General features: G+C 33.5%; 1 protein-coding gene across 1 annotated transcript in view; it reads right to left on the bottom strand.

The window, feature by feature from the left end:
• Window positions 1-14,651, bottom strand: part of LOC142340030 (uncharacterized) — a 64,681-nt gene that overhangs the window by 11,979 nt on the left and 38,051 nt on the right. Inside the window, exons 3-4 of the mRNA XM_075390428.1 lie at window positions 8,076-8,209; window positions 6,393-6,841 (exon numbers count right to left, since the gene is read on the bottom strand). Coding sequence (XP_075246543.1) covers window positions 6,393-6,841; window positions 8,076-8,119 — 493 coding nt within the window. The 5' untranslated portion in view covers window positions 8,120-8,209. The remainder of the gene's footprint in view (window positions 1-6,392; window positions 6,842-8,075; window positions 8,210-14,651) is intronic.

Raw genomic sequence — 14,651 nt, 5'->3', positions numbered from 1 at the left:
CCAGAAAAAGTTGCTTAATCTATAATCTGTCCCATAAAGTTTAAATAATCGAACGTCCGAGAACCTCAAAACACACAACTGAGCATCAACTTGGTCATTTGAATGTCAGCGCTTTTTCCACCAAGCTCCATCTCTTTTTTTCTACATGTTTTAAATTTGAACTTTGACCTTTGAAATCTCTCTAGTGGCTTTTGAAATGTTCGCTTATTTCAATTTTCTGGGACACACTATATCTATCTTCTTTATATAGCGTGTCTCACAATGTTGAAATAAGCAAACGTTTCAAAAAGCGAGACAAGAGAGATAGAGAGAGAGAGAGAGAGAGAGAGAGAGGGGGAGGGGGCTGTTTTTGTTCATACCAGCCATCGGAAGAAAGCAAAAAAAATGTGTGAGAGAATTATCTCAAAGCGAGCGAATCTTTTGGCCACGTGCGGCTTTTTCGTAGCAGTTTGTTTTTCGGTTTTACTTTACTTTTTGTGCAAAGTAGTTTTATACACCATTCTGTTTAGAAGTTGTAAATTTGGTAACGATTTTGGCCAACTCAATTATACAGAGTTTTATATGAAATCTCCAGCTAATTTTGTGATTTTGCCGTTTGAGACACTTTTACCGTTTTTTGTACACTTCATGTTTTCAGAGTTCTTGATATTTTTTGGCATTTTAAGTTTTTAATATCAGTTAAAGTTTGTTTTATTTGAAGAAAATAGGCTAAACTTGAACAATTTCTCCTTTTTCTGTTTTTGATTTTTGTACCTTATTCTTTTGTTTTTTCTACTTTTCGCAATATTGTGTCAGAATTGTTTAACTAAGGTTAGCGTAGGGTTAACATTACTAAGTGAAATCAATTGAAGATTTGATAGCACATATTTTTCAAATGTAAATTAATCAATTCCGCAGTTTTTCAATTTTTCTCATGGTTTTTCTCGTACGTTTGGGTGTCGTTTTAGAGCTGAATGAATAAACAGGGTTTTTTGTTTTTAGTGTGTTGAAAGCAGTTCTTGCGCAATTTTTAAAGAATTATTTTACACAATTAAACAGATTATTTAGATTTCGACCTTCATATATTTTTTCTTTTTGCTCGGTTCTTTTGTGATGTGTATCGGTAGGTTATTTTTTCCTATCACGATTATAACAGACAAAGTATTTTAAGCAATGCATCTGGAGCTGCAACTTGGAGTTGAAAAGTTTCCAAGGAAAAAAAATCAATCTGCTGTTCCCTGATAAGTTGTTTCCTCGGTTTGTTGTTTCATGCTGAATGTTATAATGAAATTGATAGTTTTATCAGCTATTTATGGCTAGGGTTTAGGTTATATTTAACTGGGAGTTGATTCGGGAGTCTTCTGACTGTTTTTTTAAAGATCTGTTCACACTTCTTTCTTTTTTTTTAAGGTAAGAAGTTAAGTCAAATTACAGTGGTAATTTTAATCAGGTTGGAGGAGGTAAAGAGAGCAAAAATTGGTAGGTTTGAAGCTTGATTTTTTTTCAATTACCGTTGAAGTGGAGTGAGAAGTTTACATGTGAACAAAATTTTGGTTTTTGAAAGTAAAATTGTTTTCTTGTGCAGCATTTTGACTGTGGTTTTCTTTGTTTCGTCTCTTCAGCGCTATTAATATGATAAATACGTCTTCTCATGGTGCTTGTTTGCATTTGATTGATCTCATCGACGGACAGCCAAAGCTTCGTCAATTAGTCACTGTAACCACTGTTTGTTATAAAATATTATTGAAAGTTTGATTTTTGCTCTTTTTTATTATGTCAGCTGGCTGTCTTAGCATATAGTATCATAAAAGAATATATCATTGGTTGCTAATGAGGAATAAACAAACACAATTACTTGCGTCTTTGAGTTAATGGCTAGTGGTTTTCATGACTTTTACACTGTTTTTTATTCAAAATTATTTAATGATTTTCTGAGTTGCGAGTTTTTGTTGTACTATTTGTTGTCTTATCATTAAATCTCATTTGGGACATGTATCATAGTTTGATAATATGAGCTTTTTTACTCAACTTAATTGTTTCAGCTCAAAGCTAATTCTTTCTATGACGTCGAATTTCATTGTTTTCGAGAAAAATTATCAAATTTTTGACGTCTACGGGTTTCTGTTGCAAAATTTTTTGGCTTTTTGCCCTATTGTCAAATACAATCGGTTGTTAAGGGTGCGTAAATCAAAACGAATTCATAGTTTCAGTTAATAATTGGTAGTTTCTTCGACTTTTTTGTTGACTTCCAAAAAAATACTGAATTTTTGAGTTTTGTTATTTGTTGTACTGATTGCTGTTTGATAATTTAATCTCATCAATGGACAATTACATCGTTTGATGAGAGGTAATAGGTGATTATAAATAGTCGCTTGAGTTAATAGCAATAATTTTTGAAAGTTTTGAAACCTGTTTTTTCGAGAAATAAGTTGATTTTTTGGTCTATCAACGTTTGTTTTTCTTGTGGTTTTGTCGCTTATTCTTTAAATAAACAACAAATTTGCATTTTTCTGGTAGTGTGGCGTTATTTTATTCAATTTATTAGCTCCCACTTTTAGCTACATTAACTGGGATACCATTTGTTTTTCAATATTTTGAGCGAATTTGTGAATATTGCTTTTCATTTGTAGTTTTTATGTCCTTGTCCCTTTTTCAACCATACGAAGTGCTAAAAAGATTATTTCTTAAGTTTTGTGAAATGTTATCATTTAAGAGATTTGACTTGGAATCGTGATGTTTTCTGAATTTGACTCCTGATTCAAGGGTTTTTTGCCAAGTCGATTTTTGCTAATTTTCTGTAGTTTTGCCTTATTTGCTTCGTTTTGCGTTATTTTGCCAAAAGGTTGTTGTATTATCTCCTGATTTTAAGGACACAAAAAGTAATAAACTGTTGCTAATTCAGGGATTCTTACAGAAATTAATCGTAAAAAGGAATTTTCTAACTGTTTTTAGAGTCCTTTTGTTCATGCGGATATAGGGTCAAGGGTTTTATTGACTGTTTTATCTTAATGTTGTTGTAAGAATCGTTATCATCCGGTCATTACTTAATTCAATTATTTGGATTGTATTTCAGGACTTGTCATGCAATTTTTACAATTCAAAGAATTTGAATTGTATTGGGGCGCTGTCTTTTTTTTAAGATCTGTTCACACATTTTCATGATTTTTGAAGTCAAATTGGAGTAGTGATTTTGGTCACGCCGAAACAGGAAATGGAGCGAAAAAGCGAGTGGTTTTAGGGCGTTAAATTTTTTCGCTCTAATTTTAAAGTAGAGTGAGAATACGGTGTTTGAACAAAAATTCGCTTTATCGGTAGTGGTTTTTTGTCAATTCCACTCTGATTTTTACTGTTTTTTCGAATTTTTGGACCGGATTTTTTTTCTAAATGGTTTTCCCGATCATTCACAGCTCATTCTAGGCCTAGCTTTTTGTTTGAATTAAATTTTCAATTCTCGCTAGTGTTTTTTTTTGTTCACATGCGGCAATTTCACTTTGATTTTTACTGTTTTTTCGATTTTTTGGATCGGATTTTTTTCTAAATGGTTTTTCCAATCCATTCATAGTCCGTTCGAGGTCTAGTTTTCTGTTTAGTCAATGAAAATTCTTTGAATTGTACGTCAGGACTTGTCCTGCTATGCTTTTTTATTTCGTCGTCAAGATTTTTGTTACAACCAAATGCCATCACAATCACTTCAAAGCTGCTTTCTGTTCATTCGTTCAACTGAATTTTTTGTGTGAAGTTCTTTTTTCAGTCTTAGTTGAGGTAGTTTTGTATGCTCATTAGCGTGATTAAACTTTTTGGTCACACGTGATTTACCTCACTCCCAAAAATGACTTCCGCACATGAAATTGGCTTTTCATTTTACTGCTAATAGAAGCAGCAAGCAGTTATACAGATTCCTAATCAAAATAGAACATAGCCGACAAATTGCTGGAATTTAGCCGCCATTGACATGCTTGACTCACATTGGGATTGAGACAGAGAAAGAAAAAAATAAGAGATAGAAACTGACAGAATTTTTCAAAGTATCAAAGTGTTCTTATTTGATGTTCTTATTCTGGATATTTGGTTGGATTCGAAAATTACACTTAATTTAGCTAAAGTGCGATTAAGCAAAACACTGTACCAGCTAGCAACCGCTTCAATGAACTTTTTTGAATTTGATATCCTAATGAATTTGATAATCTAATGCGTTTTGACTCAAGGGCGGGTTTTTCTGCACCTTCTCTATGACACAGATTGAAATGATGTAACAACCTTTTATGCTGAGGCTAACTTTTTTTCAATTACATGATACTGTAGCAAGTTATAAAATATAGCCGGCAAAATGCCGGAAAAAAGCCGCCGTTGAACCACTTGACGCACATTGAGATTGAAGGAAAAAGAAAAAATTAAGAGAAAGAAATTGACAATTTTTCGAAGTGTCAAAGTGTTCATATTTGGTGTGTAAATTCTGCATATTCGGTTAGATTCTAAAATTACACTTAATTCAGCTTCTAAACTGAAGGCTACTAATCATAATAATAACGCCAGCCAGCAATCGCTTTAATGAACTTTGATAACCTAATGCATTATGACTTAATCACCTCGATTTATATGCTCATCTCGTTTCATTGGTTTTTGCTGTTAATTCAATGCATGAAAGAATTTAAAATCCATTCAGTTGAAACAGAGTGAAGTAAGTCAGAAGTCAAGCATGGAAATCGTGACTTGTGTAAAACGAAAAACCAGATCAAAAGGTGAAGCGAGTTTTGAAAAAATAGCAGGACAAGTCCTGACCTACAATTTAAAAATTTTCATATTCTGAAAAAAGACCTAGAATGGACTTTGACTGGATTGGGAAAACCAACTAGAAAAAAGTTTCACCAAAAAAGTCGAAAAATCGATGCGAAAATGCTGCATGTGAACAAAAGACCACTAGCGAGAAAGCGAATTTTTGTTCATACACAGTTTTCTCACTTAAAAGTGAAAATGAAAAAATACACGCCGCAAAACAACTAGTTTTTTATCCATTTCTTGTTTTGGCGTGACCAAATTCATCGCTTCAAATTGACTTAAATATTCATGAAAATGTGTGAACAGATCTTGAAAAAACGTAGCCGGAAGAATTCCGGAAACGACTCAAAGATATCTTTGCCAAAAATCAGCTAGTCGGATAGTTGGCTTCTGATCAACAGTGAGCATCAAAGACGAGAGAGTACTATCTTAAGTGAATAAAAAATTTGATTACAAAAATAAGCAAAAAAAAATTCATTTAAATTTTCAGTTTGCACAAGTACAAATGCAAAAGGAAAACAATATTTCACGTAATCGAGACATTTAATTTGCTCAAACAAATTCGGACAAGCCAAAAAAGCACAAAAACATCTAGTTTTGAAAAAACGAAGAACTGTAAGAAATTTAGAAAAATATAACTATTTTTTAGTCAAAATTTAAAGAAATAAATTGCTTGGTACTAATGAAGCTGTGTTTAATATACAATAGAGAGTGCCAACGAAGATTAAGCTTACATTAGTGCGTTTAATAGCCTTAAAATAGCCTTAAAACCGAAGAATTATTTGAAAAACCTTCAAATTAATCTAAAACTCACTTTAATTGGCAAAATGCTTCGAAACTTTATCAGAACAACCTGAAATCTATAACTTTAGGCTGAAATAACTTCTTAGACAACATATAAGTTTCAAAAAACAAAAGAAAACGCCGCACATGAACAAAAAAGTTTGCTGGCTTAGCGAAAATCTTTTCACACCTACATTTCTTGCTCTGTTTCAAAAGAAGGCATGAACAAAAGAACCACTCTTTTTTCTTCGCTCTTCAATTTTGTTTTAAACGTTTTTAAACTTTATTCACTCTCTCAACTTGACGTCGGCTATTAAAAATCTGTGCATTTTATGCAAAGTCGAAATTCATTTTTTAGTCTATTTTTTTCAATCTTTTTGCGACCGCAGGTCTACAAAGCTATCGCGGCTATTTTTGGCAACCTGCCAGCTATGTTTTTCTTATTTTGGGTTATCCATGAAAACAGATATAACTAGAGCGAAAATGAAAAAGTGTGGTCCATATGTCCCATATTCATTTTTATTAACTAACAGATTTTTTTAAATAAACTAACAGAAGTAAAAAGAATTTTGTGAAATTTGTTTACAAAACGGATTTTGGATTTCCGATATTTAATTCAGAAATCAAGATTTGTTGGAAGGGTTTTGGAAAAACACCGTAAAAATCGATTGTCTTCGATATCAGCAACTAATTTTTATATCTTGTAAAAAGCAACAAGTGATCATTTTTTGCCTACAATATATCTTAGGTGTGTTGTGCTGCAAAATTGAATTTTTTTTCAGTAAAAAATTCCAAAATAGGGCATTGAGAAATGCAATAAAAACCCATTTCAGGCACAAACAAAATGAAATTACCCAAGAAGGCACTGGGTACCTTTCCTTTGTAGGCTTTCACCCGGATGAACAAACAGCGCTTAAGTAATGTGTCGGGTGATATCTCGAATGTCAAGTAATTGTTGCATCCAGAAATGACACCAGAGCGACGGTCCAACTCCACTGTCCGGTATTTGTTGGCGCCTCTTGGATAAGGAAAAGACTTGTCATATGGTCGGAGAAGAAACGCAATTCGAGGTTTCTTTTTGTTCAGAATTTCATAACGTGAGAAGTCGAACAAATGCGTGACTGAGACATACAGTTGATGCTTATCGTTTTGTATTTTTGACTCTTCTGGTATTCTGTCGTGGTATCCATACAAAAGATTTAGAACTACCTTTCCCGTATATCTCTCCGGCAGAACAGAAAAGCCGTGGAGAAACTCTCGAGGCTTTGCTTCGGGCTCCTTGACTTCAGGTTTTAATAGAAATCTGCAAAGAAACAACTTTACTAAATTATATAAAGATTCAGGACTGACACGAGTTACTTTAGATCTCAAATATCGGAATTTTGAAAAGTGACTCAAATCCCACGCTGATAAAGGTTCAAGATAGTTGTCCGTACAAATCTTATTAAATGATATATTAATTTATGCCAGTGTGATTTTTGTTTGATTTTTGTTTTTCCTCTGTATTTTCTATTTCCGATGGCAAAAAACTTGTTTTCAGGAGTGAGATTTTTGTTGTCTATATACAAAATTTCTTCTTCTGCAATAGCAAAAAGAATTCTTAATTTGAGGGTCACGATATGTGTTTCCGATAACTCTATTTGATATGAAATTAGAATGACCTGAAAGCATCTTCCTCCAGTCTCTTCAACTGTATCTTCAGTTGTTTGGAATCTTTTCTGGACAGTGAAATACAATTTTTTGATATGTAATTTATAGGCACTAGACTGCTAATTAGATACCAATTGAAGTGCTGTGGCTTGCATATGCCTCAAACGTTTTCCCTAATTGATCTTTTCTGTTTAGACACAATTAGTACAAGAGATTACGGTAAATGAGCTGAATCAATGCCCGCAAAAACTATTAGATTTTCCTGCTTTTTTGATGAAGTTCTGTTGAATATTCACTATTTTGCTATATCTCTCTAAACGAAATTTGATCTCTTTTTGTTATCTATTCTAGCCAAAATTTGCTGCATCTTTATTTTCATTATATTTTCTTGCATATTTTTGAAAATGAAAGCAATTGTTCAAAAAAATGAGCGTATCTTATTTCCGATGTTACAAAAAGCTGCTTTCAGCAGTAAGGTTGTCTTGTCTATAAATAACCATTATGAGTAAGTAGTTTGACTCTAAATTTGTTGTGCAAGTTTGCATTCACAACCAGTCTTAAAACTTTATTGTATTTTTAATTAATTCTTGCGAACAACGCTTAACTTTAAATTATTTGCGGGTTTCTGAAACATATAAGCGAAAAACCCTAAGCATAGTTCACAACATTTTGTATTCTTTTCAATTATACCCATAACGAAATTTTAGCCACATTATGGTATGTTGACCATGATTGGGATCTGTACGTTAAATGACCAAAAAGCTGGGGGCTGTAATGGGAAAGACCACAATTTTGCTGAATGAGCTGACTTTTTTCTTTGCGTGCAATTTTCGAGAGCGTTTTCAGCTTAATTCCGATAACTCTATTTGATATGAAAATAGAATGACCTGAAAGCAGCTTCCTCCAGTCTCTTCAACTGTATCTTCTTCATCTCAACGATATGTTTCCTCCTCAAGTATTCCTCCTCCAGATCAACAAATGAGTCATCGTCACCATCATGATAATCATCGTCGTTGTCCCGCTAAATTATCTATATTAATATCTATTTAACAAAAACTGAAGCAGTCAAGAACTTCAGGATTATTCAAACATTTTAATACAAGATGGCAATTACAGACTTATACCCCATATCGACAGTTGTTTCAGTTATCGACGAAATAGAGTCACCCACGGAAAATCGAAAAAAATAAAGCGAAAAGTACCATACTATTCTCCAATCAAAAAAATAAATAGAAACCTAAAATGAAGGAAAATGATCCGGATGCTGAGAAAACAACTGAAAGTCTTCGTTTTTGTGTTGAATAATTTGATGTTAATACTCTTAATGAGCGCGGAGTTCATTATAAAATTTTTGCACCACAGTTGAAATAGTGAAAGTACGAGAAGATATGCAGTCATTGGCCATTAGGCATAAAAGATCACTATTAGGCATAAAGTCACTATTAGGCATAAAAGATCTATCCTCAAACGATGTTCGGTACTTTAACATTAATAGTAAACATAACCGACTAACGTCGGGCAAATTGCTCTCAAACGACCGGCGAGCGGTTGGCTTCGTCAGTAGCTAGCCGCGGTTTAGTGAGGCTAGATTTAGATTAATTGAAGGGGCGTAATGTGAGCGCAGCGGAAGGCACCGCAGCGCAGGTGCAAAAGTCGATTGAAGGGAATTATTGGGGGCGTTGGGTGAGTGGGGGTGTGGGATGAATTTCTAAGAACTGCCCTTCATACCATAAGTATAAGTTTCCAAAAACAATTTTTGTTAATCGCATACTTGAAGACCCATTGGATGAACAGCTCTATGAGAACTTTATGCAAACTGGGCGCTACCTCTTTATCCGGTTTCTGAAAACGAAAGTTGAATGAGTCAGACGAAAAACGGGCCAAGCGAAAAATTGCATAAAAGAGACAAACAGGATTAATATATTTGCTACAAATTTCATTTGAGGGCAATTAACAATATTTCCAAAAAAGTTCTAGTTATGTCATTTATGATAAAAACATTTTACTATAACGCATTGTTAATGAGGATTAGAGGTGATGACATTACGCCACATAAAAGCAGCTGAAGTGCGGCATCGATAAAAAGATAGCGAGACAGATAGACAGATAGAGAGAGAGAGATAGCGGGAGACAGAGAGAGAGAGAGAGAGAGGAGAGAGAGAGAGAGAGGGGGGATAAAAGGTAAACGAGAAAGAGAAGGAAAGAAACCTTAACCGACATAGAGAGAAAGAGGCATACAAATACTTTCCATGATGGGGTTCGACTCTGCATCTTCTAGTTTTCTAGCCTCGTTAGTAAATAAATCATATAGAGAAAACTGAAAGAGGCAAAATTAAAAGCAAAAGTTTTCACCTTCGCAATAAGAAGTTCAAAACCGTTTTTTTCTCAAAATTTCTTTCGTGAAATCCATCTTCAAGACTTGAAAAGTTTTATTGGCCAGTAATGTTCGTTAAACTTAGAAAAAGACAGAAATTAATGAAACATTTTGAAACAACTACAGATTTTAGCAAAACCTTGTCAAAATTCAGGATAATATCATCTTAAGAACCATTTCATTGTCTCGAAAGGCTATCCAATCCTTGTTTCACGCCTGAAATAGTTTCACTGGCGCATAAAGATCAATACACTTGGAACATGATAAAAATTTTCCGAAAACTTGAAAAAATTTTAAAATTTCATCGAAAAATTACTAAAACTGGAGTCTTAAAAATATTGTTCGCCATTCCAATAACTCTAGAATCTATACATCAGCCTATTATCAATTCTTGGAGGAAAGACCAGAAAAAAATTCAAAAACATGAAAAATTGCAAATTTTGTGTAATTCATGATATTAAAATCTTGAAAAACATTCCATTACATCTTTAAACTCTGAAGTAACATATTATCCAACACTAGAAGAAGTTCCGTGGCATTTGAGGCTGGAAAAACCTAAAAAATGATAAAAAAAATTTTCAAAAAACTTAAAAAAATTGCAAGTTTACAAAAAAAAAATTGCTTAACCTTGTGATATTAAAAAGTTGAAATTTAATCCATGACCAACGAAAAAATTCCAGTAACTTATTAATAAGCCCTAACTTATGTTTTCTGTCCCTTGAAGCTCAAAAAACCTGAATAGTGACTATAAATGTCAAAAAAATTGAAAAAAAAAAATGGCAAAAACTGTCAAAAATGCTAATTTTTGTGAAGCTAAAATCTTGCAATTCCATTAAATCTAGAATTAATACATTAATCTATTTTCAAATTCTAGAGGAGGTTCCTTGGCTCTTGAGGCTGAAAAAAACCTTAAAAAACGACAAGAACTTTCAAAAAACTTGAAAAAAGCAAGTTTTATCAAAAAATTGCTAAAATTTGTGACATTAAAAAGTTGAAATACTTTTCCATGGTCCTTATAAATTTATCAGTAACTTTTTATCAAACCACTGAGGAGGTTTTCTGGCCCCTGGGTCTGGAAAGACCTGAATAAGGAAAGATCAATTTCAAAAAATTTGAAAAAAATGGTACGTTTTGTAAAAAAAATGTTAAAGTTTTTGTGCCATTACCACTAGAAACTATGCAGTAACCTATTTTTAAAATAGAGGAGGTTCCTTGACACCTAGTTCTAATAAAATTCAAAAAATGTCAGAACTTTTCAAAAAAATTGAAAAAATTGTGCAAAATAGTATAAATTTGCGTGTTTTTAGCGAGTGGTTGTTCGTCTTCTCCCCCATACGTTATGCTCCCCCCAATTACAGAGCAGGTATCAATACATGGTAAATCATTACGTAAAAATATGGCACGCGCTTCTGGGGTACAAATAATATGCACCCACTAAGCTGGGGGGGGCACAAACGGAAAAGATCCAAATATTTGTACGCAGTTGATTATACCTTGCTGAAATAGATGATCCGCGTTCTCTGAGCCATAGCGGTCCCATTTGATATAGATCTTTTAAATACGTCGCCTTTGAGTTTTTCGATGCGGGTCATCTTTAAGTCTTGGGAACCAGCGATTCGAACACTAGTAAAAGGCTGAGAGATAAATGCTTTCAATCACCACTGTTAAGAATGAGTTTTGTCATAGACGGCAGAACCCGATGAAGAAGGGCATATTTTGAGAATACTTCCTCAGTATTTAGTCAATATGATCATCTAATGAAGAGTTGTGCAAAGATTTTACTACAAGATCATTCAGTATTGTGAATTTTTGAATCGAGTTTTCTTTATTGAAAAAAAAATCATCCTGATCAAATTGATTTTTCCGATAAGTTTTAATTAACTTGTGAATTGTCCAATTAATTTGAAAATCACTTCGATCTGTTCAATTGAAGCAGATGTCCACATCAATTTATCAATTTGCAGTACAGCTTTAGTGTTTCAGAAGCAAAGGCTTCGTGTTGTCGTCAAACAGAAACATCCGAATGGAAAGATTCAGCGTAAATCCTTACTTAGGTTGAGAATATCGATTTATAATTACAGCGTAAAATGACCCTACTGGTACATCATTGTTTACCCAAACATATTTTGAGACACAAATTGTCAAAACCTCGCTTTATTTTGCCCAATAAACCATCATTACGTTTTCAAAACCTCATTGGCTGAAAGCAGTGATAAAGCGAACATTGCAGAAAAAATGTGAATAAATCAAAACTAAATTCATTAAATCCTTGATGCGATTTCTAGTGACAGTAGCAATGCCAAAATTGGCGCCTAATCCTCATAATTCAAAGGACTAAATTAGAGCCGGCGACGAGATCAAAGGATTGGAAACAATAACTTGCTACCATTTTAAGCACACTTAGAATGCGAAAACTACCGACGTATATACCAGCGTTTGAGCGTGTCAGCGGTTTTTGCACTCACTTACGCTCCTGATCTTAATACATGTGTGCGAAAAACAGCGATCATGCTGAGTAAATACACTCAGTACGATGTGGTTTAAGTTTTGTAATGATTTTTTCAAAAACATACTGTTTTGATATAAGCTGCCAGAGAGTTTGCTTGAAAAATGGTTCTGAGACGGATTTTATAAAATGTTTAGCAAATTTTCCAATGCTGTCCGCGTATTTTAATTTTAAAATGCTTTAGCACCGCTGTTTTACGTTATGGTAACAATAAGGTGAGCGTCTGAATAGGGTCATATTGTTTTATAAAGGATTCTCAAAGTTCTTGGAAATTAAACCAGAGGTTTTCTGTTGTTCCGGATACCTTCTTTTTCCTGCTTTCTCTACACTACTATAATACATTTTCCAAGGAAGTCCTGTTGCTATCTACAACCAAAATGTTGTTGCACTGCTTTCGAAACGTTTTTATTGACACTACTCGTTTCTTTTCCAGATAGATTTTTTTAAAACAAAAAAGAAACAAATAGTTTTTATAGTTTCCGGCTTCTTCAAGGGCTTTGATTTAACTTCTTAATATCACCTCAGACGACAAAATATATTCAATTTAAAAAATTTATAATTAACTTGGTTTCTTCTTGGGGTAGAAGTTACTCCCAACTTGCAATTGTAGTTTTTCTACTAAACGGTTGTCTTTCCTGTCAAAAACGGCTGATCTTTGCTGAACAAAATGACAAAAATCAGACCAAATTTCAATACTTTTTGGTTATTCGGAGTGCTTTTCTGTTCGTTAACTTTTTGATATAAATTATATTAAAGAATCAATTACTTGCTTTTATCGTGTTCAAAATTTTAGTATTCGAGTACCAATTTTGTCAAAACATAATATGTTGGAATCATATAGCTGGTTTTGTTTTAAATGAAAAGGAAATCTAAACAGAGTCTGAACGAGACAATTTCGAGTTTGTGTTTGAGTTTGTGTTCTAAATATAGCTTTTATTCGAAATGTAAATTGGAAAGTAGAATTTTTATCGGAAATTAGAACGGTTTGAACGCATGTTTGCAACGTGTCACATGTTGTTTTAAAGTACTGCTTTTCACCTTTTGTGTAAGAAATCTCTCAGCCTGCATACGCAATACCAATATATAATTTATTCAAGTTAGAAGCACAGATTTAACTTCTTAATATCAGCTCAGACGACAAAATATATTCAATTAAAAAAAATTTTGAATTAACTTGGTTTCTTTCTGGGGGTAGAAGTTACTCCCAGAAGTTGTAAAATTGTTCTTGACAAATATACAGACTGAATTGATGGTCATATTTAGAATGAGGCATTCGATCGATTGAGGCATTTGTAGGGTATAAAAGCAATATTCTCTTCAGTGTAAGTGCTGGATTAGGTATCCCTTATAAAGGAAGGAGTTAAACCTGTCTATTTCAAAATGGAGTTGAGGTAAGTCTTTCAAATATTCAGGCAACAATCCTAACATAGAGGGTATAATTGCCAAGAACTTTTGATCCGTGCACATGATTGAACATGTTTGGGGGAAAAAGAGCCAAAAAGTGAGTTCAGTTGTACTGGTTTCTTACTACTATTGTCTGGATGTTTAACACACTGTGTGGTGCTGCTCATTTTTTGATGCGTGGGAAAGATTTATCAAAACAGCAAAAAAGCATTTGATCTTTTCTTTAAGCAGAGGACTCACATCTGATCTCTTGAATTGGTGTCCTCTGACAAATGTTTCAGATCTCTCTGGCTGTGAACAACCTCTGGCACCTGATCATTTTATCATTCAGAGATCATAGTACTCCCTATATCCTGATTTTTTACGCCAACGATGCAGGCATCTTTCAAATCAGAGAAACCCGGGGAGGATTTTCCCGGAAAAAAACGGGGAAAAGAGTGTAAAGAGTGTGAAAATAAAAAAATTACCCCCTATTTCTCCGCTTAATTAGCGGTGTAAGAGTGTAATTTTAAGAGTGTAACTTTAAAAAATAAGAGTGAAATTTCAAATCATAATTCGACTTTCAATTTTCTTATACACTTTTTCTTTTACACCTTTACATTATTTTTACACTCTTATATTCCACCTTTAAATTATTTTTACACTCTTCCACTCTTAATTCTAAAATTACACTCTTCATAATTACACTCTTACACCGCTAATTAAGCGGAGAAATAGGAGGGTAATTTTTTTATTTTTACACTCTTTACACTCTTTTCCCCGGTCATTATAATTGGAATAAATGTGTATTTTTTTTATTTTTACACTCTTCCACTCTTTATTTCTAATTACACTTTCCATAATTACACTCTTACACCACTATTTACACTCTTTACACTCTTTTCCCCGTTATTTTCCGGGAAAATCTTCCTCTTTACAGCTGAAAATTACCAATAAATTTTGAGAGCTGAAATAGGTTAAATACTGTCGGAAAAAATCTACAGTTGAACTAACGAACAACTTTTTGAGATCTTCCAGTATGTTCTGGGTGTGTTTCCCTCCTCCTTCTCTCAACCGGGCTGGGGACCGGCTACGGCGGAGTTACAAACAAACAACTATAGGAGATTTTGAGCAGAGCATTCGGTAAAAAAACCGGGCTCAAACTCCATCTCCAAACAAAATAATACGAATTAAATTGGA

The sequence above is a fragment of the Convolutriloba macropyga genome, chromosome 5 (assembly GCF_964194025.1).
Source record: "Convolutriloba macropyga chromosome 5, txConMacr16.3, whole genome shotgun sequence".
Taxonomy (NCBI): Eukaryota; Metazoa; Xenacoelomorpha; order Acoela; family Convolutidae; genus Convolutriloba; species Convolutriloba macropyga.
The sequence above is the reverse complement of the archived record's forward strand: the minus strand, read 5'-3'. Positions and strand labels throughout refer to the sequence as shown.